This window comes from Eptatretus burgeri, chromosome 16, assembly GCF_056783735.1.
Source record: "Eptatretus burgeri isolate ZD-2024b chromosome 16, Ebu_testis_v1, whole genome shotgun sequence".
NCBI lineage: Eukaryota > Metazoa > Chordata > Myxini > Myxiniformes > Myxinidae > Eptatretus > Eptatretus burgeri.
The window spans coordinates 54166552-54192048 of record NC_140976.1 but is presented as its reverse complement, the minus strand read 5'-3'; the positions used below and the strand labels follow the sequence as shown (position 1 = coordinate 54192048).

Genomic DNA, 25497 nt, shown 5'->3' with positions numbered 1-25497 from the left:
AATCTCCTTTGAAAGCTCTACAATTACACCATGTGATACAATAAACCTACTAGGTATTACCCTCACATCAAATTTATCCTGGAATCCACACATTATATAAATAGCTAAGCCTACCTATAAGAATCTAGGAGTCCTGTTCAGATGTCGAAGATTCTTCTCTTCTGAAAAGTTGCTTCAACTATATAATGGATTGATTCGTCCTTGTATTGAGTACTGCTCTCACATCTGGGGAGGTTCCAGCTCCACATACTTACTGGACAGAATTTAATACAAAGTCATCCGACTTGTCAACTCTACCAATGTGACCTGAAAACTTGACCTGCTCGAAATATTCCGCATCGTAGGCTCTCTTTCTCTTTTCTACAGATATTACTTCGGCTTCTGCTCGCAAGAACTTGCTGCTTGTGTACCTCCGCCATGAGCGAGACCAAGGAATACTCGACAAGTCATGACATTGCATGATCATTGTGTGGCCATTGGCAACTCAAGGGTGGCCGTTATGATGTTTGTTTCTTCCCCTCCACTGCCAAACTCTGGAACTCTTTACCTTCTCACGTCTTTCCGAATACTTATGGCCTTCCCCTTTTGAAAAATCAGATTTTTTTAAAACTTCCTCAAAACTCTTAGACTATTCTATCTTTCTTCACTTTTCTACATATGCAGTTCTTTTATTTAAGACCTGGCCTCAATGAGGACTCGTAGTCTGCGAATGGAACCTTCAACATAAAAAAAACAAACAAACAAACAAAAACAAAAAAACGCGACCAGTACTCATCAGGGAACAGTGACCAGGCTGACTCAACAGACACTGAACAGAAGTTGCACAAAAGCGTAAGAGTGATGAGCATTTTCACTTTTCTGTTATGCGAGACCTCGCTTCTTAATCTTCAACTACCAACTTTTACTAGCATCAAGTTTATTGCATCAGTAATTTCTATACACCATAAGTCAGCAAAGTGCCTCATCTCCTGGTTTGAATTTTTTGATGAAAGGCTGCTGGTTCCAGCACCAGGTTTGAGAAACTGCAACGAATGTGTTTGCTTGCTAGATTCGTGTCGAGAGCTTGCGGGAAGACCATGACCATACAGGAAATGCACTCATGGGAGGGGAAGCTGGCAGGCAGATGGCAATTTTGGTTCCAGTCAGGTTTGTGTAACACTCTGAGCTCGGACTTCCTTATACGTTTGGGTTTTTGTTTCCACCAACAGCTTCGTTGGACCGACTGCCGCGTAAGCCGATCATTGGACGGTTGGACAACTTACCGGTGTTTTTAACAAAGGGGTCTCCTGCGCCACTCATCTCATCAACAGCTGCTGGTAAGGAGTAAGACAAGAAAGGGGGGGGGGGGATGAGTGGATAAAAAGGACAGCGATGTCCTTTTGGCATACCAGCATACCGAGAACATTTGTGTTTGTGAATTTTCAATAAGCTATTGACATATTCTCCAGCCTCATATTAAGGATAGCCATTGTGATCCACCAAGGAACCTTACAGAAAGCTTTGTAGACCTCCTGGATCTCAAAGTGAAGGTGTTTTCATATTCGGACAATTTGGGAGTGAAAAGACTCTGACACACCCTGTCCCCAACTTCAATCTGAACCATAGTTAGGTGCAACCTCAAAAATAATTTTTCGCAAGTACGAGGGACTTTCACCGAGTAATAACTTCGATGATTTTGCAGATGTAAAACTAGGAGGTAAAATTGTTGACACCTTTGGAAAATTCATCCATCCATTAGAACCATACTCTGTGCAGAGTGTTGGTGCTGCTTAAGCAGCCTCCTTGGCTATTGGGCACAATCCATGATGGGTCGCCACTCCGACACAGGATACCAGCAAGCTGGCACTCATTTTGCCAAACTCAGAAGGATGACAGGCACAGTCAACCCCACCTGGTATTAATTCAACAGCGAAGCAGGATTTGGAACTCAGGATTCATAGGATCCGAAGCCCACTGCGCTAACCATTAAGCCAACACCAGGCATTTTGGAAAATGTACGATATATATTAATTTATTAAATGAGGCTTGATATCAAAATAAATAATTGTAATATGAAACCCAAAGTACTTTCAAGAGATTTCCATGAACACTTTAGGATGTCGCAACACTTATAATAGGAGAAAAAATAAAATCTGTGTTTATGTATAATCAGAAATCAGTGTGACATACTTTTGCTTTAAGAACTGTCTCAACTCCATTTGGGATTGATTTTATTACCTCCACCATTGAACGTGGAATCAGGTGATATTTTCACCCCATCTGTCTGTTTGTTTGTTTGGATGTGCAGGATATCTCAAAAAGCTGTGGATGGATCCGAATGAAATTTGGTGGGCAGGTTCGGTGTGTGACGAGGACGTACTGATTAGACTTTGGTGCAGATCCGGATCCAGCTACTAGAATTTTTAAAGTGATTCTTCACCATTGAGAGATGGGGCCAAAAACGATATATAGCACGATATGTCATAAAGTTGTGGATGGATTCGGACGAAACTTGGTGGACGCGTTGGGTGTTTGACAAGGAATAAATTGATTCAATTTTGGTGAAGATCCAAATCCGAATCCAGATCTGATAATTTTTAAAGTGATTCTTCATCATTGAGAGAGAGAAGTAAACTAATGTATGGCACAATATCTCCTAAAGTTGCGGACGGATTCGGATAAATTTTGGTGGACACGTTGGGTGTGTGACAAGGAAGAAATGTTTTGAAATTTGGTGAAGATCCTAATCTGGATCTGGATACGAGGATTATTTAATTTTAAAGGTGATTCTTCACCATTGAGCAGTAGGGCCAAAAACTATATCGAGAATGATATTTCAACTAGAAGGGCACTCGGTAGAGTGCATACCTTCACCACGTAATGCCTGATCCACGACACCATATCAGATCCAATCAATACATTTTTGAAAAATGTCATGCTATGTATCGTTTTTGGCCCTATCTCTCAATGGCGAAGAATCACTTTAGAAATTAAATAATTCTCCTATCCAGATCCGGATTCGGATCTTCACCAAAATCCAATCACTTCTTCCTTGCCACAAACCCAACATGTCCACTAAGTTTCATTCGAATCCGTCCACAACTTTTTGACATATCGTGCTTTATATCGTTTTAGCCCTTCTCTCAATGGTGAAGAATCACTGAAAAAATTATCGGATCCTGATCCGGATCTTCACCAAAATGGAATCAATTCCTCCTTGTCACACACCCAACATGTCCACCAAGGTTCATCCAAATCTGTCCACAACATTTTGAGATATCCTGCACACAGACAGACAGATAGGGGTGAAAATATAACCTCCTTCACCTTCGATGGCGAAGGTAAAAATGTAGTGGACCCGATATGTTCTAGTGGATCAGACATTACATGGCGGAGGTATGCGCTCTGTCGAGTGCCCTTTTAGTTATTTTTGTAATCTACCATTATTCTTCTTTGTTTTGACAAAATTTCATCCATGGAGCTTAAGGAGTGAATGAACCTCAACAGGGGGAGGGGGGGATTTTTGTGGGGCGGTTTGATCAAACCTCCCTCTCCCCTTGAAATTAGGTCAGTTTTCCGTTTTTTTATAACAGACTGTTGCATAATACTTTTTTTTGACAAGGATTGGTCCACAAATTATATGGGGTAAATTCAACCCCCTGGAAGGGGCTTTTCAAAGGTGTCTGGGGTCCGGACCCACCAGCTGAAGGACAGCTGACAAACTTTTTGTAAATGTCTTAGGTGGCCGAAGTAACTTTAAGGGGTCAAACCTTCTGGGGAAAGTGGGGTGAAATCTTCCATCACGAGCTCCCAGACGATGATTGGTCTGCAGTGAAGGAGATCAATTTTGCACTTTTTTATGTAATGCAGTGATGGTGGTGGCTTTATAAGCAGATGGAAGATGACCAAGCACAAATTATAGGGTGGAAATGGCAGAGGATGGCAAAGAGCAGCAGAGAAGGTTTTTAGGACACATGAGCTGATGCCATTCTGTCTGGTTGTAGAGTCAGAGTTGAGGGTTGAAAGAACCTTCTCTATCTTCTCAGATGCAAAACACGGAGTCCAGGAGCAGTTGGGTATAACAGGATAGGTTGGGTGCTGATAATGAGGGGTTTGGGACACAAGATTTTGAAGCAAACACAGAATTGAAGCATTCAGCCTTCTCACAAGTGCAGTTGGCTGTGGTGCCATTTGAAGTGAGGGAAGGGAGGAAAGAAGATCATGCACAAGAGACATTCAACAAGGTACCACCAGGTTTTAGAGGAGGGGGATAAGTTTGAATGTTCATTCTTGAGGTTGGACAGATGTTGTTTTCTGGCTCTAATGAGGGTGGACACACACTTGTGGACTTTTTGGAATGCATTGAGATTGCCTTTGGTTGTTTCACTGATGTTGCACTGAGATTAGCCTTCCTGAAGAGAAGGCAAGTTGTTTCAGAGCAACTGCCTCACCACAGGATTCAATGTACCGTGGGTGGGAAGAACGGTAGGATAATTGAAAATGAGATGGGATGAATCTGTGCATGAGAGAGAGCAGGTTTGTGTGGAAGAATTCCCAGGCTGAGTTAGCATCAGGGACAGGAGGTATGGGAGACCAATCCTGAAGAGAGATGGCTCATTGCAGTCCCTGCCAATCTGCTTGAGTGAACTGCCAGACTCGCCGGCACTGAGGCAGCTCTCTGAGAATAGCCAGAGATAATTTGACTCTCACAAACATATGATGATATGAACCAATTGGAGCAGAGGAAGAGCAGGAGACATTTGTGGGGAAGTTAGTCATCACCAAGTCCAGAAGGGAGGATTTGCCATTGGAAGAAATCTGTTGTTGGAAAGTTCACAGATTGAATCAGTCCTACGGAGTCACAGAAGTCCTTTGCTGAAGTTACATGGCTGGTGAGAGAGGTGTCAACACCCAGCCAAGTTGCTTGATGACAATTGAAATCACCACATATGAGGTACAACACACAGACGAACAAGAGGTGGGAGTGGAGGGGAAGTCGCAGCTGGAGGTACTCCTGGGGGTTGGGAGGTGCAAGATCAGTACAAGTGCAGTGAGAAGTTGTGTTCTTGATGTAACGTGCACCTCCACCACCGGGGCGTGGTTCAAGCCAATAAAATCATTGACAATAACCCGGGAGAAACGAGTTACGTTCCCGAGAATCGTTCGAAAGTCTTTCGTTCGGTAGTCAGAACGCAATTTCCCATCGACACAGCGTGAATGTGCAGCTCAGAGCAGCTCCACCAATGATTTTCATCTCTGGTCAGGTTTTGATATCTGGCCTGCTTTGTTCTTTCCAGGCCTCATGTATCCAGCCCATCACATTGTCTTGTTACCAGTTACCTAATGTGTTATTCAACTGAAGCAGGATAGTGGTGAGTTTAAATCCTTGATAGTTTGCCTAATGTTGCTGATGTGTTTTGGGGTAAGGAGTGAGTAAAAATATGTCTGTGTGGGGTCATGGACAATCAATCAAGGGTCTTGGAAAGTCATGGAATTTCAGGCACCCAATAGGGTACGAACCCTGTATTTATATCGTCTATTGTGTAAAGTTTTGAAATCATTGTACAGTTCGTCGTATAACTTTTCACCATGTTCTGCTATTGTGCGCCTCTACGTGATCCATTGATACGGAAGTTCAAGGCAATGCGATTCAAAATGGTGGTGTTAAAGTTCTCCTTCTGTGGATTACTCGTAGGCAACAGGGCATGGAACACATCTCCTTTCTACACGTGACTCATCCCCACCACCCCTCTCCCCTCTCCCTCCCCACACACCCCTTTTCATTTCCAGGTTATTTGTGGTCTCCCCCCTTTCCTTCACTACTTTTTCGTTTTTTGTTCCATTTCTGTTTCATCCCTGTTATCTCCTTATTCTTATTCTTATTCTTATTCTTATTCTTCTTCTTCCTGTGTTTGAGCTTATGAGTAGCTTCTTCATCGTCTGTGTCCTTCCCTCCCTTTGATATAAATCTTCTCTATCTTCTCAGATGCAAAACACGGAGTCCAGGAGCAGTTGGGTATAACAGGATAGGTTGGGTGCTGATAATGACTATTCACTATTCATGATAATGACTATTCATGACTATTCTTCCTACAAGAGTCCCTATGTTGTGTTGCTCCAATGTTTGTGTGCTCCCCCCCCCCTTTGGTGCATTCTGTGTTCTCGGTCTTCCACGAGCCTCGACTTCGTTTACAAAAAAAATTGTTTTTTTTTTAGCTGTGCTGCTAATGCAGTGCCCCTGCCCATCACCACTAAGCTGGCACTGATCTTGCTGACCATTGAAGGTCATGACAGGCTGAGTCAACCCACCTTGGTGTTATTTCAAAAGAACGACAGGGGCTTGAACTCAACACCTGAAGAATCTTAAGAATCCACCTTAACCGTTAAACCAACACCAGGATTGTTCACCAGCTAATACCAGCACACGGGATATCCGTTTAACGTCCATCCAATGGATGGCGCGCGCACACACACACACACACACACACACACACACACACACACACACACACACACACACACACACACACACACACACACACACACACACACACACACACACACACACACACACACACACACACACACACATACACATACACATACACATACACATACACATACACATACACATACACATACACATACACATACACATACACATACACATACACACATACACACATACACACACACACATACACACACACACACATACACACATACACACATACACACATACACACATACACACATACACACATACACACATACACACATACACACACACATACACACACACATACACACACACATACACACACACATACACACACACATATACACACACATATACACACACATATACACACACATATACACACACATATACACACACATATACACACACATATACACACACATATACACACACATACATACACAGGAATCGCCCTGCCTGTGAAACACTGGCGTGACTGAAAGGATCAGGACACGACAGAACAAATGGAAGAGTTGAAAGACGGAGGTGGGGGTGGGGGGGATGGCGGTTAATGAGGGTAGAAAGGATCATGCTCATGGATGGGGGATAATCAGAGCAGGTGGTGGATCGCTGTCTTTGGAGGGAAGAATGATTTCGAGAGAAGTTCCACCAGCGAGGAAAAAGGAGGATCAAATGAATGGAGGAGAGCAGTGATTTTAGGTTAAGGTAGTTCCACCAAAAGGGGGTTGATGGTGAACCGTGTGTATCCTGCAGAAACCTGGCAGGTACCGAGCACGGAAAGAACAGAGGGTGCAAGACCAGAAAGGATACGGTAGAAGACAGAGAGACCACCGACTTGTCTGCGATGCCGAATTGATGGACGCATAGACTCCGCTTCATGGCGGGAGATTCCAATAACCTTGAAGGTCTTGTCTTCCACTTCGTTAAGCTGAGCAAGGTTTTTCCATGGTTTAGTGTTCACTGTTGGCCTTTTGTCGAACTCCCTTCTTGTACGATCGAATGCACCTTCTTCGAGCTTCTCCTGCATCTGCATTTTCTTTCATTGTGCTGCGAACTTACAAACAAGAAGCAAAACCCTCTTATAATGGTAGCTTTGTTGCTCATTAACCTCTGCCATCGAAGATGGACGGAGGTTACTGTTTTCACCCCTGTCTGTTTGTTTGTTTGTATGTTTGTATGTTTGTTTGTTTGTTTGTTTGTGAACGGTATTACGGAAAAACTCCTGGACGGATTTCGACGAAACTTGGTGGGGGGATTAGGTCTGGTCCAAGGATCATGCCATTAGATTTTAGACTTGGTCCAAAGTCCAATATGGCCGCTATGGCGGCCATTTTGAAAAAAATATTTGAATTTTTGTTTTTGCATTTCTTCATGTTTTGAGTGATTTCCAACCAAAAAAAAATAAAAAAAATTTGTTGGAGAAAAAAAAAAACTAAATTTTGCAACTTTTTTCAAAAAAATTTAGATTTTATTTGAAAAATATTTTAATTTTTTTTTACATTTCTACATGTTTTAAGTGATTTCCAACCCCCCCCCCAAAAAAAAATTTGTTAGAGGAAAAAAAAAAGAAATTTTGCAACTTTTTTTTCAAAAAAATTTGTAATTTTTTTTTGGCCATTTGTACATGCGCGTCGATCTAGTTTAGTTTATTCAATCGTGGTTCAGTAGAGTCCGATCCGTTTTGACCTACAATGAATAGGATATCAGGTTCACTTAAGTGACCCAGCAGTATTGGCGGCGGAGGTTTTGCACTCTACCGAGTGCTCCCCCTCTAGTTCGTTTTTGTTTCAGAGTGGAGCCCTTTCCAACTGTGTGGAAACAAACCAGAACTGTTGCGGGTAAAACGCTGGCTTGTGGGATTGTGAAACCGAGGGAAGTTTTCCCTTCTGCAGAGACCGAGCAAACGTCACAAAACAAAACATGTCCAGAGGACTGTGAGAAGGAGAAAACAAACAAACAAACCCTAACAGTGACAACAAACGGAAAGTACACACTTCATCTTGGCCTGCGATTTGGTTAGCCGTTTAATTCATCGCTTTCACCTCGACTCTTCTCTACAAACCAGCAAACTGGCTCAACATCCCTTTCTTACATCGCAGTCTCACTTACAATGTCAGGCCTTTTGTGTGCTGGCTGCCCAGACAGCACGACTACGTGCGACTTGAGGACGTGTTGATTTAAAATAACTCGACTGCCCGTTGCAGTGTTGCAATGAAATATGTAAGATTTGTCTTTTTTAGATCCTCGTGGAGGATCTCTAAGTTTATACTCACGTTGTTGTTATTGTGGACTTTTTTTGTTTCACAGCCTACAGTTTTCATCGAAACTTCCTGAAATTTGGCGTGTACGTGTAAAAATACCCTGCGCAGACAGTAACCATCTCCAATTTTGAAAATTCCTCCTAGAAAAAAAAGTTATGACGTCAAAATATCTCCGCTAATGGAAATCTCCTAAAAAATTATCTCCGAAACTAGGCAAGCTTTTTGAATTCTGTTTGCGGGAATCGAACAGGGTATTAGCAGAGATGAATTACCGCACATACGATACATCACTATGACGTCATTCCTATTTTTTGACATTTTTTGTTTCACAACCCAGAGTTTTCATCGGATCTTCGTGAAACTTGCCATGTATATGCAGAAAGCCCACGCACAGGCAATAACCATCTCCGATTTTGGAAATTCTTCCGAGAAAAAAAAGTTGACGTCATAATATCGCCGCTAATGGAAATCACTTATACCATTATCTCCGAAACTAGGCAAGCTGTTTGAATTTTGTTTGCGGGAATCAAGTCGGGCATTAGCACAGATAATTATTTATCGCAAACCTGATACATCACAATGACGTCATATTCGTTTTTATGACGTCATCATTAAGAGGACGAGGATCTTAGCTCATTTGAGCTTGTTTATGTCAGAGACTTCTCTGTATACAATGTTTTACCCTCGCCGAAGGAGAGGGTGTTGCATTTGGGTCTGTCTGTTTGTCATTTGTTTGTTTGTCTGTTTGTCCGCCCAGAACTTTCGTGTTTTTTTTTCCGCAACCGCTTTTCGGATTGAGACAAATGTTTTAATGATAATTATGACGTCATAGGGCACGTGGAAAAACGTCATAGGGCACAGCCACATTGGAAAAACGGAAAAAAAAATTTGATCTCTGTATCTGAAACCGCACCAAGGAAAAAATTGAAACTTGGCACATGGCAAGGACTCCTCGTGTGGAATGAGGGTGATTTTTATGATGTCATAGGTGCCTTCGTTATGACGTCACAATTGCATATGTAGAACGCCACATCCGATGAGTATGAAAATTTTTGAGAGTCATTTAGGGATAAAATGGTCCACAGAAATTTTTTTGATGATGTCATTGGTCATGTAATTTGGCAGCCGGATTGTTTTTTTCTTTTTTAAACCTTCAAAAATCTTCTCTGAAATGACTGAACCAGTCATCACTGCCAGCATTTATAAAATGGCAGTTATAATTATGTCTCATTAATTACACAGCACACCGGTACACAACATACCACACAACACAACATACAAAACAAGTCCAGGTGAAGGTCGCAATCTCTGATTGCTATTTTTTTTGTTGGTTTGGATGAATGGCAAATGGGAAGGACTCGTCAGTGGGCTGTATTGTAATGGTGGGTGTCATCACCGTTTTGTGTGATCCTGCAATTGTTGTAATTCGTTGACAAAAATATTCATTCATTATACAAATCGTTCCTCCCTTTATTTGGGCGGTGTAAATTGGCAATGGTCCACTGCCTCATTCGCGAAATACAAACAACCCAGCTTATATACATACATGAAGCAAAAACATGCCTAGTGCTTATGTACATGGTTATATAGCTCGGATAATTCAAATTGTGACGATGAGACTTCCAAAGACGTCTTAGACTTAACAAACAACCAACATGGTGGACGCAGGATTTTCTTCTTGACCATTGTGGGTGGAGTCAAGCTAGCTCTCCACCCAATGGGTTTGGCTTCTTACAAATGCAGCTTCATTATGTTTTTAGCTTACCTGGGATTGGAATCCCAGATAAGGTATTGTCTTCTTGCACTGTCCGTCCATCCGTCTCCTATTTCGACTTCTCCGGCCAAACCGCTGCGCCAATCTTGCTGAAGTTTGACACAAACGTTCTGCTCCAGACTGGTAAGGGGGAAACGTTAGAGCCAAGCTCTTTCCACTCACATGACTTTAAGTGTGTCAAAATGGCCGACTTCGTCAATTTTTGGGAAAATCGTGTGAATTCCTTCAAAAATCTTCTTCTCCAAACCCAGCAGTAAGAATGCTACCAAATTTGGGTTACAACATTAGAACAGGGTCGTGATGTTAAATTGTGGAAATCTTGCCAATCACTTGACTGGAAGTGTGTCAAAATGGCGGACATAGTCATAAATTTTTGGGGAAATTGCATAAATTCCTTCAAAAATCTTCCTCTCCAGAACCCACCAGTCAGAATGCTACCAAATTTTTATTACAACATTAGGCCAGGGCCCAAATAAGCTACAGGTCCAGTGGTCTGATATTTAATATATAAGATAATACAAGCTCCTTCTTTACAAGGATCTTCAACACAGGCTATGAGGTCCATTAAGCCTGCGCAGTGGTTGCCAACCTATGGTTGTTTGTCCATGCTCTATTCTTTTCAAGAATAGAGATGCTGAGAATCGAGCAAGGAAGCAGCATGAACCATTTTACAGTGTTTGCTCTGACTCAATCAGTGTTTGAACCACCAATCTCCCAAATTCAGAACAGACACTCAACCCAGAACACCACCAAGTCTGGATATACTGTACACCCATTTCATCTTTCCTTTTACCTGGCTATTTGACTGTCTTCCGAAGTTGAAACTTTTGGACGTGTTAAATTTTTTGGACTTTTGGACAAGATCACCCTTGCCAATCCCCTGTCCAACCGGGCTGGCTGATTCTGGCTGAAGGTATAGTGGGTAATTTTAAATGAAGATGCTCAGTACTATATACTGAACTAAACGACTGATGACTCACCAAATCAATGCAACCAACTAATGCTGCTACACGGGACAGCCAGTTTAACAGACATTTTATGGACGGTGTGCACATTGATGCCTCGCCCTGCCTGCAAAACATCAGGGTGACAGCTTATAGCTGGGTCAAGATTCGAACCCAGGCGAGACAGCTTAGAGGCAAGTGTGCATACCTCAAAGCCATACTTCCAGCCCATGTCTTCATCGGTAATGCCACAAAATAATAGGAAAATTAACAATGAAGAATCACATTAAAAGCAAATAAAAGAAAAGAAATGTCTCCGTGACATCGTGAAATGACATCAAGACAAAATGTTTCCATTATGTTGAGAATGTTTGAGATGCAACTGAATTATAGCGCTTTAAACACCAGGACTGATCTACCGAATTATTTATTTAACAGCACCATGAGCTACTCTAACTCCACCCCTCCCCCCCTTCCCACCCCCTCCGATGAAGAATCTCCCCCGATGAAGCTGACACATTCTGAATGTGATGACACTGATTGTGATGACATTCTCAATTGTTAGGGTAGCTCATGATGCTTCTAAATAAATAATTAATCGGTTATGATTAGCCGTCCTACCATTAGCTTGTCAGTTATAGGATGAGCTGAGTCGTTTCTAAACAATGGTGAGAATTCACCTCCAGAAGCCACTTTGTTGGACGCAAGGTGGACTCTTTAAACGCAAATGAAGATCGATTTTGTAACCGAGTTTATCAATTATCAGGACAGTGAGTAACGGGAGGCAGGAAAAGTCTACCAATGGGTTTATAGAGAGTCTTTCACCGGGAGGTCAAAGGACATGTTTGAAGTGATGGACCATCGTGTAGTGAATGTTCTCGACATCGACGGATGGGGACAGTTGAAAGCAGCTAAGTGGTCATCAAGGGATCGGAACAATATGACGAAGATGGAACTGTCAGCAAACAGATGCGATAGATTTCTCATTGACACTGAGAGTCCATTTAAATGTTGAAAGTAAATGTCTGGAGATTCTGGACACCAGGACATGTAAGTCCATATACAAGTGATAAATCCAATGGTATAAAGTGTCCTTCGGGTTCTACACTTGCCATCAGCATGCCACTGTCCAGCATTATACGCGAGTCAGGACGTTGGCGACACAGTCAGAGAATCGTGTCCCTCGGAGGATGTTTGTCCGGTACACCATTGGAGGATTTTTAATAGGATGCGCAGGACACCAAAACTTGTCAAATGTACATCACGGAAAAATGATTAGTCTTTCATTTCGAGGAGACTGATATCAAGAGGGAAATTTGCATATTTTGATACAAATTCAGTGTGGTTATGTGAAATACCTTCACAGATGTAAAATGCATCATAATCTTTGTCATCATCATCATGCCTGGTGTTGGCTTAATAGGCTTTGGATTCTAGGGTCCTGAGTTCAAGTCCTGCTTGGCTGTTGAACTAATACCAGGTGGGGTTGACTCAACCTGTCATCCTTCTGAGGTTGGCAAAATGAGTACCAGCTTGTTGGGATGATTAAGCCAATTGAGTATGTTGTGTTGGAGTGGTGACCCGTCCAGGATTATGCCCAATATCCCAGGAGTCTGCTTTGGCAGCACTGATGCTCTGTACAGAGTATGATCCTGATAGATGGATGGCTGCCTTAAGATCTTTGGGTCTTGATTTTTATCTCCTGTTGTCGTGTTAAATAACACCAGGTGTGTTGACTCAGCCTGTCATCCTTAGGTTGGCAAAATGAGTATCAGCTTACTGGAAACAGTGTGCACTGCATCAGTGGCATAACCATGCTCTCAGCAAGGATGCAACCAGCAGCCACAGACTGCATACAAAATCGTAATAATCATAATCATTTATCCCAAATGTATCAACAATGAATGCTTTTCATTACAGCGCACGTGCAGTCATAATAACAGACCTAATAATTGACTTTTGGATGCAGGTACCATGGACTATTGCCAGGCTGTCTACGTTGGAATTGGTGTCGGGGTCGTGCTGTTCACAGCATTATTTATTGGAGCCTTCCTGCTCATATACTACAGCAAGAAAAAATGTAACATATATATATACGTATATATATATATATATAAGATTTCGTATGCTTGTGATATATCGTCTGATTGTGATGACATTCTGTGCCGATAAAATAAAACTGAATTTTGATGACACCTTAATAATTATCATGACATGTGAGGTAACAACAACAATAATGTTTTTTATATAATGGGTTCCACAGCGAGATATCCCAAGGTGCTTTGCAGGGAATTATTAAAGTGAAAAAGAGAATAAAGTACAGATTATCAAATTAATAAGAAACAATATATCAGTAGTTAATTGGCACGCACAAAAATGAGACCTTGGTAAACTACCACAACAAACCAAACACAAGAGATGAAGTTAGCAATGGGGGGGGAGGTGGGGATTAAAACGGTAAAACTTTATATTATTTATAAAACTTTGTTAATCAGGAGCATTATAATAAATGAACCAGATGAAAAGAAAAAAATGGAGGAAACAGCACGGAAGGGAAGATAGCGGGAAGGAAAGAAGAGGGATGGAAGGGAAGCATAACTTGTGATGACATTCCCTGATTGAGATGCACATTCTGAATGAGATGATCGAAATAAAGACCAATTACTGCACCATAGTGCCAAGAAGAAAGCCAGACATAACAACACACACACACACACACACACACACACACACACACACACACACACACACACACACACACACACACACACACACACACACATACACACACTCTAATTGCTATGACATTCCTTGATTGAGATGACACTCTCTAATTGCGATGATAATCCTAGCTTGAGATGACACTCTGATTGTGATGACATTCCCTGATTGAGATTGCACATTCTGATTATGATGACACATTCTGATTGTAATGACACATTCTAATTGCGATGACATTCCTAGATTGAAATGACACTCTGATTGTGATGACATTTCCTGATTGAGATGGCACATTCTGATTGTGATCACACATTCTAATTGCGATGACATTCCTTGATTGAGATGACACTCTCTGATTGTGATCACACACTCTGTGATAACATTCTGAATGTGATCACACATTCTAATTATGATGACTTTCCTTGATTGAGATGACACTCTGATTGTGATGACATTCTCTGATTGTAATCACATTCTAATTGTGATGACATTCTGATTGTGATCACACATTCTAATTGTGATGACATTCCTTGATTGAGAGGACACTTTTTTATTGTGAGGCACTTTGATTGTGATGACATTCACTGATTGTGACGGTACTTTCTGACTGTGCTGAAATCAAATTGTGATATCTTCTCACTAAAATTGCATCTGTTTGTGATGACATTCTCATGACAGGGAGTTGCCATGTCAGTGTTGCTACTTGCTAGACAGGGAGGAATTTACAGTGACCAATCGAACACCCTCAGTTAATCGGCTTGACGGCTGGCCTGCCTGTTTAACCGAGGTATCCAATGATTAGTTGTAATCAAAGTCGTTGATCATGGATTTGTAGCAACAAAATCAATGCCTGACGCCTGAAAAGAACATTTTCTGGTATAATATGACATAATTTCATGGGAAGGACAGGATGGAGGGATGGTTTGTCTTGGCAAAGGGGAGACAATGGAAAAGATGGAGCTATAGATAGTGACAGCTCTTGGTAAGCTGATGAAAAATCCATATCGCTGCCATTGTTAATAGAAGCTGAAGGGCAGGAGAGATAAGACATTTCTCAACTCTTTCATACTTCTGTGTTTATCGAAAAATGAACTGACATGATAACTTTGCACGGGCATGTCCAATTCCGTGCCGTTTTATCTGCGAGTTACTGGAATAGAAGTCTGAAATGTAATTTGTGATGTAGAATGACATGATCCAATTGTTAATATCATATTTAAATCACTAATTTTACATTCTTGTCCTCTGGGACTTGCCGGTGGCGGCTCGTCTTCGCAAATGAGCCGAAAAATTCCATAATGCTCCTCGCTATTGATAATTTGAGTTTGATTTGCGTTTCGGTCATGAATGAACACCACTTCTCAAATCGCAGTCACCTCAAGTGAGTGCTACGATGGCTGGGTGTGTTGTGTTTGCTTGTACAATTTTTTTCGGGATGATCTATTTATTATATATGCATGGAGGGAGTGGGGGGGGGGGAGGAGGAATAAATTCCAGCGTTTTTGCAAATGTAGTAAATAAAAGGCCCTTAAAGGGAGAAAATTAACGATCTAACCCTAATAGGTTAGAGCAAACATGAGTCTTCCATGAAGTGAGCTGACTCACCTATTCCTTCCACTCATTGCAAATGCTTTCTCCACTTGGTAAAACAAGAATGACGGCACTGAGATTCGGGTGAGAAATTTCAGAGGATATCCCGAAGACTCGATAGCTCAGTGGGCTGTCACTGTGTCAGCAATGAGGTCCTTGGGTTTGAGTCCTAGGTTAGAGTCAGAATGATTTACCACTAGCCTCATGCAGGAATTTATTCCTGTTTGTTTATGATAATAAAAACAAAATTCTATACATCACAGAATCGCAGATTTTTTTTATACATCAAAATCACAGAATCGTCGGACAACATCCATAAATGAAAATAGAAATAACTCTAACAAAAAAAGAAAAAGATAAATGAAAAAAATGCAGGTGTGTGGCCCGAGACAATGGGGAAAGACAGTAAATTTTGTGTGCTGACAGACATAGAAGCTGATACACTAGGAAAAATAAAAATCACAGAACCATCAGAAAGCATCTGTCAATGAAAATATAAATAACAAAAAAAAAAAAGAAAATAAATAAATGAAAAATCAAATGCAGGTGAGTGACCCGAGATAACGAACGAACACACAAGCACGGTTCGTTATTGCTTACACAATGTGTAGGCCCACCCTGCTATATATATATATATATATATATATATATATATATATATATATATATATATATATATATATATATATATATATATATATATATATATATATATATATATATATACACATACACACGAGGTGTGTTCAAAAAGTATCCAACCTTAGTTTTTCGTGTGTAAACAAATGAAGCTCGGGAGGTGTGGTTTGGTGCACGTATGTAGGCGATCCTAATCCGTATGCGTGAATATTTTCCCGCCTGCAGAAGCTGTCAGTCGCCGACAGACCGCCAATGAGTGAGTAAGTGTAAGTGAGCACCGTCGGATTTTCGTTTTTGACAACATGACGGAAAAACTTGAACAACGCTACTGCATCAAATTTTGTGTAAAGCTTGGCGATTCCCAAGTGGAAATGATCCGCAAGATTCAACAGGCCTTCGGGAACGAAGCAATGGGCACCACACAGATAAAAGTGGTACAACCGCTTCAACAATGGTCGCACATCAGTGGAAAGTGAAGCACGTTCTGGTAGGCCCTCAACATCCCGAAATGAGATCATCATTGACCAAGTGAGGACCCTGCTGATGCAGGATCGTCGAATCACGATCAGAGAACTTGCAGACGAGGCGGGCGTCAGCATTGGATCCGTTCATTCCATTGTGACTGAGGATTTGGGCTTAAGGAGAATCTCAGCGAAGTTCGTGCCAAAGCTGCTAATGATCGAGCAGAAGCAACTCCGTTTGGAGATCGCACAGGACATGCTGGAGACTGTTTACAGCGATCCCAACTTCTTCGACACAGTGATCACTGGCGATGAGACCACAGTGATCCGTCATTTTGTCAAAAACGAAAATCCGATGGCGCTCGCTTACACTTCCTCACTCATCGGCGGTCTGTCGGCGACTGACAGCTTCTACAGGCGGGAAAATATTCACGCATACGAATTAGGATCGCCTACATACGTTCACCAAACCACGCCTCCCGAGCTTCATTTGTTTACGCACGAAAAATTAAGGTTGGATACTTTTTGAACACACCTCGTATATGTATATGTATATGTATATGTATATGTATATGTATATGTATATGTATATGTATATGTATATATATATATATATATATATATATATATATACATATATAAAACGTGTAGTGTGACGAGCACTCGCTCGATCTCTATTGGACATCGTCGCACTCCACATGTTTCGCTTTGCCCGCCGATCTCATTACGTGCCTTCTGGTTGAATGGTTTGCATTAGTGGGTACAATTGTCTAAGTGACAGTTGTTCTTTGCAGATTATGCGGTTTTACTGTGTGAGACATAATCCGTGGCGATGCTCTCCATAAGTTAGATGTCTGATATTTAAATGACACGAAAGGACCTCCAGTCCATCAGACACCAAAGGACCAGTCTATCAGACACTAAAGGACCTGTCTATTCTATAGAAGAAAATGGTTGGAAGGTTTGACATCATCTGCCCGAGAGTCCAGATTTGTAACATTGTGCTCTTCATCTCTGCACCACAAAGAACATCTAATTGGCATTCACTTTGGAATTGATAAAGATGTCAAAACATATCCTGAAATAGCTCCGTACCCATCCCAATTAAGGATCTATATGCATATGGAATCAAGGCGCCACCACATCGATGGGCCAAGACAAGTGTGTAGCAGGGGCAACATATTGAGAGGTAGGTAAAGCTTCATAAACCTAACTGTACATATAGATCACCTGGAATAGAAACAGTCCACGTCGACCTTGAAATACCCTCGTAGTTTTAAACAACACACTTTTTAATCACAGCAGATGCAGTAAAGTTATTCCACAGTCACACGACAGCAAACGTAGCCATGTTAAGTGTTATTCTACACGTTAAGCCTGTCACGTGATGAAATTTCCAGTTCAATACCCTGTAAAATATGCTCTCTCTTGAGAAGTCTGTTTCTGCTATTGATCTCCAGAAGTCGATTATACAACATCGGGATCTACTAATGGAACCACAACGAAGCACATGCAGCATAACATCTTATCAAGCCGGTTGTCCATTCTGCACTCACTCGTTAATGGCATACGTAGGTCATGTAAATGGAAACTATGAGTGATAGCATGTACTCGCACATCTAACATGAGGATGATGGGCTATGGGGGCATTTTTTTTTGTCACAATTTGCAAAAACGTTGGGAGAGGGGCGAATGGGGATGGGGGAGAGGGGTCTCTGCAGCAGGTCCCTCTGACCGATGCTGTACTCCAAGTGCGTGCAATTCGGTGAGGTTCAGAGGCACCACTTCTTCTCCATCAGAGGTGTGCAGGCAGATCGTATATTCATCGACATGTTTCCCTCACCAGTACTTTCATTATTCATTTGTGCAATTGGTTCTTTCATTCATTTCGTCACTCCTCTTTCCTGCTATTCAATCAGTATGGGGTTCACTCTGACTCTGAATGTAGAGAATCAGTCTCATCCCATGGGTTCTTCTCTACCACAATCACTTTCTAAACTACATTTACGAATCGAATTTTTTTTTAAAAAAATTCAAAATTCACCTTGAAAAGGCAAATGGGTTCATATGAGGAACGTTCAACAAAACAACCAAGTCCAGGTGTTTCGGTCTGGTATCAGCAAGAACGTCAGGCCATATCACCTTCCTCTTTAGATATTTGCAGAGAAGTATAACGAGGCTAGCATGTAACCAAGGTGAATTGCTTTTTAGCTTCCTATGAGGAACTGCAACACATTTTTCTGAACTGAGCCATGCGTAAGGGATTATTTCCTTATTTATTCGGATGCAGCCTGTGGCCAATTGGCAGATGTGACAGATGTGTCGCTGATGCAGTACCCCCCCTCCCCTCCCCGTTACCAGCACATTAGTAATCGTTTCACCAGCCTCAGAAGGATTGGAGGCTGAATCAACCCACCTGGTGTTAATTCAAAGGTAGAACAGGGGGTTTGAACTCAAGAACCTGAGGTCTTAAGCCAGCCACCATAACCGTTAAGCCAACACCAGGCTCTTGGCAGGGATTTTTTAAAGGACACAAGACAAGGAACATCAATTTTGGCTCGACCGGAGTTAACAATGCTTTGTCGTGATCGGTTATTTCATAGATAGCTTGGTGTAACATTTCCGCTTGTACTTTATCAGCCATCATCAGGAAAGGCCAGTTGGACTCGCAAGGATACTTTAATCGATGTACTTTAACATCGAAGAATGTAAGGGGTTGGGGATGGGGAAGAATAATGAAAATCGAGCTCACATGATGCAAGGGGCAATTTTGGAGCATGTCACACAGGAGAAGGATCTGGGGGTGGTGATAGGTATGGGTAGTAAGCAGGTACAGCACAGTGTCAGGTGGAGTGTTCAGCGGAGGGCTGCCCAATTGATTCTTGGCCTCGCTAGACTAAGCTATGAGGAGCAACTAAACGAGACAGACAAGACTTCATACATTATAAAGGAAGTTATTACGAGGGGATATGATTGAGTAATCAGGTGTTTAAGAGAATCAAGGGTATAAACAAAATAAGAGCACAAAGCCGTTTTTCAGCAGGATGGACAGTGATAGGATCAGGGGGAAAGCCTGAGAGTAAAGAAGATGAGGGTGAGGACAGCGGTAAGGAGGCAGTGGTCTTTCAGTCAGAGAGTGGTTAATGCACGCAATGGTCGCCTTGGAAAGGGTAACTATCGTGTGCAGCCTGGGGCTGCTGGTTGCATCATTTTCTGGGGGCATGGCTGTGCCGCTGATGCAGTGCCCTCTATTACAAGGACGTACACTGGTACTCAGTTTGCCGACCTCGGAAGGTTTGACAATCCGAGTCAACCAAACCTGGTGTTCATTAAACGGTGAAAAATAACACAGGGGCTCCAACTCAAGGCCCTTAAGATCTTAAGCCAGGCTTCCTGGAAAGGTAGTGACAGCAGAAAGAGTAGATGGGTTTAAATTGGAACTAGATAGGTACCGAGCTGCATTGGTGGTGGAGAGGTACAGGCATATTGGCAGGACTTGTAGGTAGTTTGCGTGTGCATGGGTGATGGTTCATGGAGTTGATGCTGCGCAGGCATGATGGGCCAAATGGCCTCCTTCTTCACCAAAGTTCCTTGTGTGCAACACAGACAAGAATACGAGGAACGTTTGTCATTCCTGTCGAACTTTGAAACACAGTTCCCTGGATACAGTTTAATGGTAAGAGCTAACAACCCACTGTTTTGACTTTCAAGGTCTTCACAGCGCGAGACTTATCAAGATTCCAGTGTCAACCTCAGATATGAAGGCGTTCAAAAAGTTTTGCACCCTCCAGGTAGATAGAAACAAGATAAGTTTCCCACCATTCATCTCAATGTACCGAACTAGGCCAATTTGTTCATTAAACTCGCAATTCCCTGAACCAATCGTCGAGGGTGGGTGGACTTCAAGGAATCAACGTCTTGAAACAATTTACCTCCCGACTCAGACTTCAGGTTTCAGAACAAATAATGGTCACTCGGCGTCAAGTCTGGGCGGTAGGATGAATGGTTTGACTGTCTGAACCCATGTTGGTGAATGTTGACCCCTGCAACTCTGGCCTTGTGAACTGGTGCATGGTCACGCATCAGCGCAACACCACGCGCCAACACCCCCCGGTATTTTTGGAGACATCTCCATGCAGCGCCAGGCCAGCAAATCGGTGTAATATTGACCAGCGATCTGTAGTATATTGTGCGCCATGTGATGGATCAGCAGCACCCCCTTTTACAATCCCACAAGATGCTGGCCATCATCTTACCGGCTGATGACCGGGTGGAGCACTTATTTGGAGATGGAGATGCCGGGAGTTTCCACTGCATTGATTCGGTCTTGGTCCTTACTTGGGCTGTCACAAAAAAAAAACGTGTGTGTGTGTGTGTGTTGTGTTTGAACCCACCTGAAATACCTTGTTGTGACCTTCTGTTTACGAAGTTATACATGCAAATGTACAGAGTGAGGTGGGACAAGACAACCCGTGCAATTTGATGTTCAGTCTCAGAAAATTCGACGCTTTCATCGAACAGTGTTGAGTTGGTGGCACGTGCCGGTCAACGTCACAGTGTGTACTTTCGAGAGCAGGTTAAGGTAGCTGTCTTACCTGTACAATAGTCTAGATGTTTTAAATGAACTTCCCTTGAGTAATTTGCCAAACAGGAACTTCATGATAAATCCGTCATAATGTATGTATTATCTATACTGTACCTTGAAAGCTGAACTTGTGTTGCTATACAAGATGGTTAATGATTCGATTTCCAAGAAATATTTACTCACGGAGTCGTTTGACAAACTGTTTTTCAGATACAGAGAAAGCAGGAGCGTTAGGAAAGTAAGTAATGCCCTCCAGCTTACACTCCTCACAATGAATACCATGCTTACATTAGTACATGCGCAATCTGCCCGGGGACGTACATCCATCCGGTGTGCCGAGAATCGTGTTTATTTGAAAAACCAAAACCGCTGTTCATTTTGAACACACGGAGGCGCACGGACACGCACTATGTTCGTCTTTCTTGTGGCTTGAAAATATCATGCAATGTATCAGCGACGTTGAGTGACTGCTTGTTTAATTATTTTTTTTTTCCATGGAATGCCAGTCACTCTGCACTGCGAGGCCATGCATTTCGTATGTACACAAGTGGGGAGGTGCAGCAGTGAAATTGGGGGAAAGGATGACCTGGGAGGAGTGGGGAAGTGTGGATGAGAAGTGAAAGGAGGTTTGCAGAAGATGGGGAAAGAGGGAAAGACAATGCATGCACCAAACCGGGTGGGGTCTGAGGTTCTACCATACTTGCATACGTTTCACCATCCGAGGGACATCATCACGCACATTGATGAATCGCCCGAACTGTTGAAACACCGGGATGGCAGTTTTAGCTGGGTCGGGATTCGAACACAGGGTCGGGGGAGTGTACGTACCTCCAAACCATCCTGATAGCCCATTCAAAATGTAACGTGTGATCGTGAAGTGTCCACAAGCAAGTGCAAAGATATTGGGGGAACAGGTGAACTCACCTTCCCAAGGATGGTGTGCTCTACCGTGCAGTATTCAACTGATCGGGCTAACCCGACATAGAACAGACTCTCTGATGCTCATAGCGGGTCTATCTTTTCCATTTGAATTGGGTTGTTAACAAATGGGTCATCACAGACCATATTGAATCGTGTTTGTCTCCCGCAGGTGTGCAAAGCCGAATTACAGTGGAGGTAGGTGTCTGTATTTTTGTCACTTGTATTGCCTGTAAACACCTGCTGTTGTTATTATTATTATTGCTGTTTATTAAACAAAAAAGGAATCAACAAAGGTCTATACGAAATAAGACAAACACAAAAGTCAAACAAGGCGTGTGTTTAAATAAATAAATAACTTGAATCGGTTTCTTACTGATCGCACGCACTGGACGAGTGTGAAAAAAATATATATAAAGTTTGTTTTTCTTGGACCACAGTATCCCATTTGTCAGGCTTTTCAAACGTCCCTACTACCACTAAAAATGATGATTTCAGAGACATTATAAAAGGTGGTCTCTGTATATTGCATTCTTCCAAACCGGTATCGACCCTAATCTTCTCGGATTCACAAGGGATAGCTAAGACTCTCTATTGGCATTCAGACGTGGAGCCTTTTAGGGGATGAGGTCAAAGCCAGTGCCCTCTGTTTGAAACGAGACCGTATAACCCAGGCGTTCACTTGATTGGTCGTCCAGCGAGGGAGATCACAGTGGACACAGAAACATTGTCGAAGATCATGCTGGAGATGTTGACGTTTAAATTTGCGATGTAATTTCTTATTATTTTTGTTTTGTCCAGGACCCGGCGGTGACTCCACTTACATTTCATTGAAAAGGAAACAGGAGTGTGGTAAGTACGAGGTCATTCCAAACACCATGTTCAAAGGTCGTTCAGCTCCCAGCACGAGATAAGATGCAGAGTATCTTTTGGGTAGCACACTCACCTTTTAGTTAGCTCGTCCACCATACATATGGGTGTTCGATTGTATGTCGCTATGTAACTGATCTTCTGGTGAAGCATGAGCAAGAGGTGCTGTTCCTTGGTGCAGAGCAAGACCGTCCTTCGGATGGGATGCTGAGCCAGCAGGCAAACAAATCCTGAAAACATTAAATGTTTCATATCCAGATGAAGCATGTGGCTGCGGGGTTTGCTATCATTGCTGAAGGTGTGGCTGTGCTGCTGATGCAGTGCCCCCTGTAGGTTAGAGCAGGAATATGTAATTTGTTCAGCATGCCAGCAATATATATATATATATATATATATATATATATATATATATATATATATTAAATGCAAATAATTCCATGTCCATCATTCCCAAAAGTCAGGTCTTTGCTTCAGTAACCACGACTCGCCAGGAAAAGTCTGCACTACTTTTGGTGCATTAAGTCCTAATTGCTTTGCTGAACCCTCAATTCAAGCTCGAGCCCGAGGCCTAATGTTATCAAACATTTTTCTGCAGATACCTACGAAACTCTGAAGAAATGAACGCCAAGCCAAAGGCATTTCCCTCTTGCTGAAGGGCACTGTTAATATCAGTAAAAGACAACATTTACATTTCATAGAAATGAGCCCGAAGGTGTAACTTTTGTAATAGAGTAAAATGTAACGTCATGCTGCACCAGTTCTGTTCTTTAAAACCGCCCGGAGCACGTTTTTCATCAGCGCTGTCGTTTTGGGTGACAACCAAGCAGGTTGTGTCCCACACACCCCACCAATCCCCCCAGTTTAATTGTGGCCATTTTGATTCCAGCCCAAGGAAAGACTACTCACAATGTGCTTCAATGCATTGTTGTGGACAGACAGGTGCCTTTGCCAACAGGGAATGGGATTCTGTCTTGAAAGGCCATAATACATATATATATATATATACTTGTAGTGGTCATTCAAAGCAGGATTGGGTAATGATAATTCTTTTCTAACATCATATTGAGACTTTGAATCTGCTTTTATGTTGCATTATGTCAGCTAATGAGTCACGGAAGCGCTTTTTGTTTTTAACGCTTCAAATATTATGATGCTCCTCACCTATATGATGGCAGGTGCAGCAAATGGCTTGATTAACTGCAGGTATTGATAATTTGTTTGCAACTGGTATTCCATGGACATGAAATTAGCCTCGCCTTTCTTTCAGTACAGGTCTGGCCTTGTATGTAGTGAGTAAGAGGGTCTGAACTTGCATGTAGCTGGAGAGAAGGTCTGACCTTGGATGGAGCTGGTAAGACCAATGCTTTTGTCTCCTTCGTATTAGGTATATATAGAGAGGGAGAGGGCATTCATTGAGAAAAACAAAAGACAATTGACTAAAATGAATTAGAACATGATGCTAGTCTGGAAAAGGATTGTGGGGAATTTGGGGAGAATGAGAGGAAAGATGGTAAGGTGTAATTAGGGGAGGTAAAGCAAAAGGGTTGTGTAAATTTAACAAGTTCCATCATTTTTGTGTAACTAATATGTCCACGGTCTCTAATGCAACTGGATACAACAACTGTGTTCAAGTGTATGGTAAGGGGAATTGGCGTGATCTGGTACACCACCCCCACTTTTACCCTTCCACGAGCAGGGATTCTTGGCCGGCGTCATTCAGCACCGATGTACAATGTTGTGGTCCAAGCGCCATTTTGTGTTGGCCCTTGATAACATCGGCCAAGAATGGCTGCTCGATATGTCCCAACGCACTCCGCTTTTCCCACACTGTGGCCTGTAACTTCGGTTCGGGTGCATAGACATTTATGAGATGCATGCAAAATAAAAAGGTGAATTTTTCGTGTGATCCCTGACGTTTCACAATGCGCCGCACCTTGTGGGCCGAGATGCTGACGGAGTGGGGCCAGGAGCGGTTCTCTCCACCCAAGCGTGGTTGATCCAAACGGATTGGAAGTTGTGCCCAAGGCGGTAATATTTTCACGCATTTAGTAGTGGGCCTATGAAAGTGTGCCATGACATTTTATTTATGTTACGAATGAAGGTGCCCGAAATATAGGGAGTAAAAAAAAAAAAACCCATTCGATATACAATCTTACAAACGGTTTCCAAAAGTTCAACAGGTGTGTGTGTGTGTGTGTGTGTGTTATGAATGAATTAAATAAATTCCACATTTACATATACTGTATTGAAGAA

At 42.2% G+C, this 25497-nt stretch overlaps 1 protein-coding gene across 1 annotated transcript; it reads left to right on the top strand.

The window, feature by feature from the left end:
• Nucleotides 1-840: 840 nt before the first annotated feature.
• On the top strand, nt 841-25143 carry LOC147011085 (uncharacterized). Its single transcript, XM_085858761.1, has 8 exons — nt 841-1012; nt 1209-1316; nt 13216-13323; nt 13430-13540; nt 21667-21694; nt 22547-22572; nt 23176-23226; nt 23840-25143. The coding sequence occupies exons 1-8, from the start codon at nt 841-843 to the stop codon at nt 23863-23865; spliced, it is 630 nt and encodes a 209-aa protein (XP_085714887.1). The 3' UTR covers nt 23866-25143.
• Nucleotides 25144-25497: the final 354 nt, after the last annotated feature.

What these genes read in the sequence shown, in the direction of transcription:
- LOC147011085 (XM_085858761.1), top strand. Translation starts at nt 841, where the DNA reads ATGAGCATTTTCACTTTTCTGTTATGCGAGACCTCGCTTCTTAATCTT. An exon ending in CACAGACTGCATACAAAATC is followed by an intron (nt 13,324 to 13,429) that starts GTAATAATCATA and finishes TTTTGGATGCAG; the next exon opens with GTACCATGGACTATTGCCAG. An exon ending in GAAAAGGAAACAGGAGTGTG is followed by an intron (nt 23,227 to 23,839) that starts GTAAGTACGAGG and finishes ATTTTTCTGCAG; the next exon opens with ATACCTACGAAACTCTGAAG.